At 32.3% G+C, this 2,084-nt stretch overlaps 1 protein-coding gene across 1 annotated transcript in view; it reads left to right on the top strand.

The window, feature by feature from the left end:
• Nucleotides 1-2,084, top strand: part of LOC107711637 (E3 ubiquitin-protein ligase DTX4-like) — a 19,606-nt gene that overhangs the window by 15,883 nt on the left and 1,639 nt on the right. Inside the window, exons 7-9 of the mRNA XM_016516676.1 lie at nt 373-434; nt 617-937; nt 1,082-1,171. Coding sequence (XP_016372162.1) covers nt 373-434; nt 617-937; nt 1,082-1,171 — 473 coding nt within the window. The remainder of the gene's footprint in view (nt 1-372; nt 435-616; nt 938-1,081; nt 1,172-2,084) is intronic.

Genomic DNA, 2,084 nt, shown 5'->3' with positions numbered 1-2,084 from the left:
TTCAAAACACAATAAAAACATTGTATTCATTTTGTGAAATATTATTAATAATTATTTAATTATTATTATTTAATATTATTAATAAATAATAAAAATATCACAGAAATGAAATTAGATTTCACACTATTACTGTTTTTACTGTATTTTTAATCAGATAAGTTCAGTCTTAGTAAGCATAAGAGATGTCTTTCAAAAACATTAAAAAAATCTTTATTCCAAACTTTAGACAAGTAGTGTATGTATAAACAATATATAGAAAATAAATAAAATATTTATATTTTATATATCATGTCACATGTTTGTGACAGATTATTTCTCTAAATCCTTATTTGATTAACTTTTTTTAAATAACTTTTTCTTCCATTTGAGCAGGTAGAACTTCAGAAGAAGTTGTTAGAAGATATCTCCAGAAAGTCCGCAACCCACCTGAGGAGGTAAACATACATGATTCATATTTTCATTTTTTTAATTATTTAAATCATTTTAATTAAAATATAATACTTTTTTATTAAAATAATTATTTTAATTATCTTTCATTAGATTAATTAAACTTGATTCAATTCTTTTTTTTTTTTTGGTTTCTCTCTTTTTCTCTATTAATTTGAATTTTTTTTAGGATTGTACTATCTGTATGGAGTCTCTCTGTGGCCCATCTGGTTATAAAGGCCCAGGTGTAGGTGGCATTTCTCGAGCAGAGTTAGTGGGTCGTCTGTCTCAGTGTGGGCATCAGTACCACCTGCAGTGCCTGGTGGCCATGTACAACAACGGCAACAAAGACGGCAGCCTTCAGTGTCCCACCTGCAAGACTATCTACGGTGTTAAAACCGGCAACCAGCCACCAGGAAAGATGGAATACCACGTCATTCCTCACTCCCTTCCTGGACACCCTGACTGCAGAACCATCCGGATTATCTACAACATACCCCCTGGCATTCAGGTAAGACTCTTAATTTAGAGCTCGTTTAAAACCACTGCTCTTCCCAGAGCATTCATTCACATTGGCATTTGTGCCACCTACATCATATGTTGAGCTATATAACTATAATGTAGGTCTAAATGGCTCTTTCTATGATTGTTTTAGGGTCCAGAGCATCCCAACCCCGGGAAGCCCTTCACAGCCCGTGGATTTCCAAGACACTGCTACCTCCCTGACAGTGAGAAAGGCCGCCTGGTGAGTCTCCAGACCTTCTCAAACACAATCTCATTCATCCTCTTACAGGGTCCCTGATTGTCCTTAAAAATCTTACATTTAGTTTATACAAGTTTAAGGTTCTAAAAAAAAAACAAAGGTTCTAAAAGTCCCTAATACTATATGTACACTATATACAGCAGTCAACATTTGAAGTGGATCAAAACCTTTCATCAAAGTTGTCCTAAAATCAAAACAATACCTGTTCTTGTCTTAGAACAACTTTGAACTTTTTTTATCCACTTCAAATATTGACTACTGTAGTATAGGGATAGTGCACCCAAAAATGTAAATTCTGTCAGACTGTATGCATTTCTTTCATCTGTTAAACAAAAGATATTTTGAAAAATGTTGGTAACCAAACAGTTGCTGGTAGCCATTGATTTCCATAGTATTTTTTTTCCCCATACAGTGGAGGTCAGTGGCTACCAGAAACTACCTTTGGTTACCCATATTATTCAAAATATCTTCTTTTATGTTCAACAGAAGAAAGAAATTCATACAAGTTTGGCACATCAAAAGGGCAAGTGATGACAAAATATTAATTTTTGGGTGAAGTATCCCTTTAAATATCTTAAATACTATAAGAAAAGTGTTCATAATAATAAAAAAAAAAGTCTTAAATTTAGGGATGGAAAAATAGGAATCGCCATATGGTTTAATGTGATTATTAAAACTTCAAAAGGCAATGATTTAAATAAATATAAATTAAATAGAAGTATGAAATGTAATCGGTTCAATCAAAACATGGTGCCGTTGCGCATTCTGCAGGCTGGCGGTTTTAGAGCAGTTTGTAATGTGTAACGCATTATATACACACATATTTTTTGTATATATATATATATATATAGAAAGAGAGAGAGAGAGATGCTTATTATATATATTTATATTTTAT

The sequence above is a fragment of the Sinocyclocheilus rhinocerous genome, unplaced genomic scaffold (assembly GCF_001515625.1).
Source record: "Sinocyclocheilus rhinocerous isolate Xijiao unplaced genomic scaffold, SAMN03320098_v1.1 scaffold611, whole genome shotgun sequence".
NCBI lineage: Eukaryota > Metazoa > Chordata > Actinopteri > Cypriniformes > Cyprinidae > Sinocyclocheilus > Sinocyclocheilus rhinocerous.
Note: the sequence above shows the minus strand (reverse complement) of the source record. Positions and strands in the feature narration are given on the sequence as shown.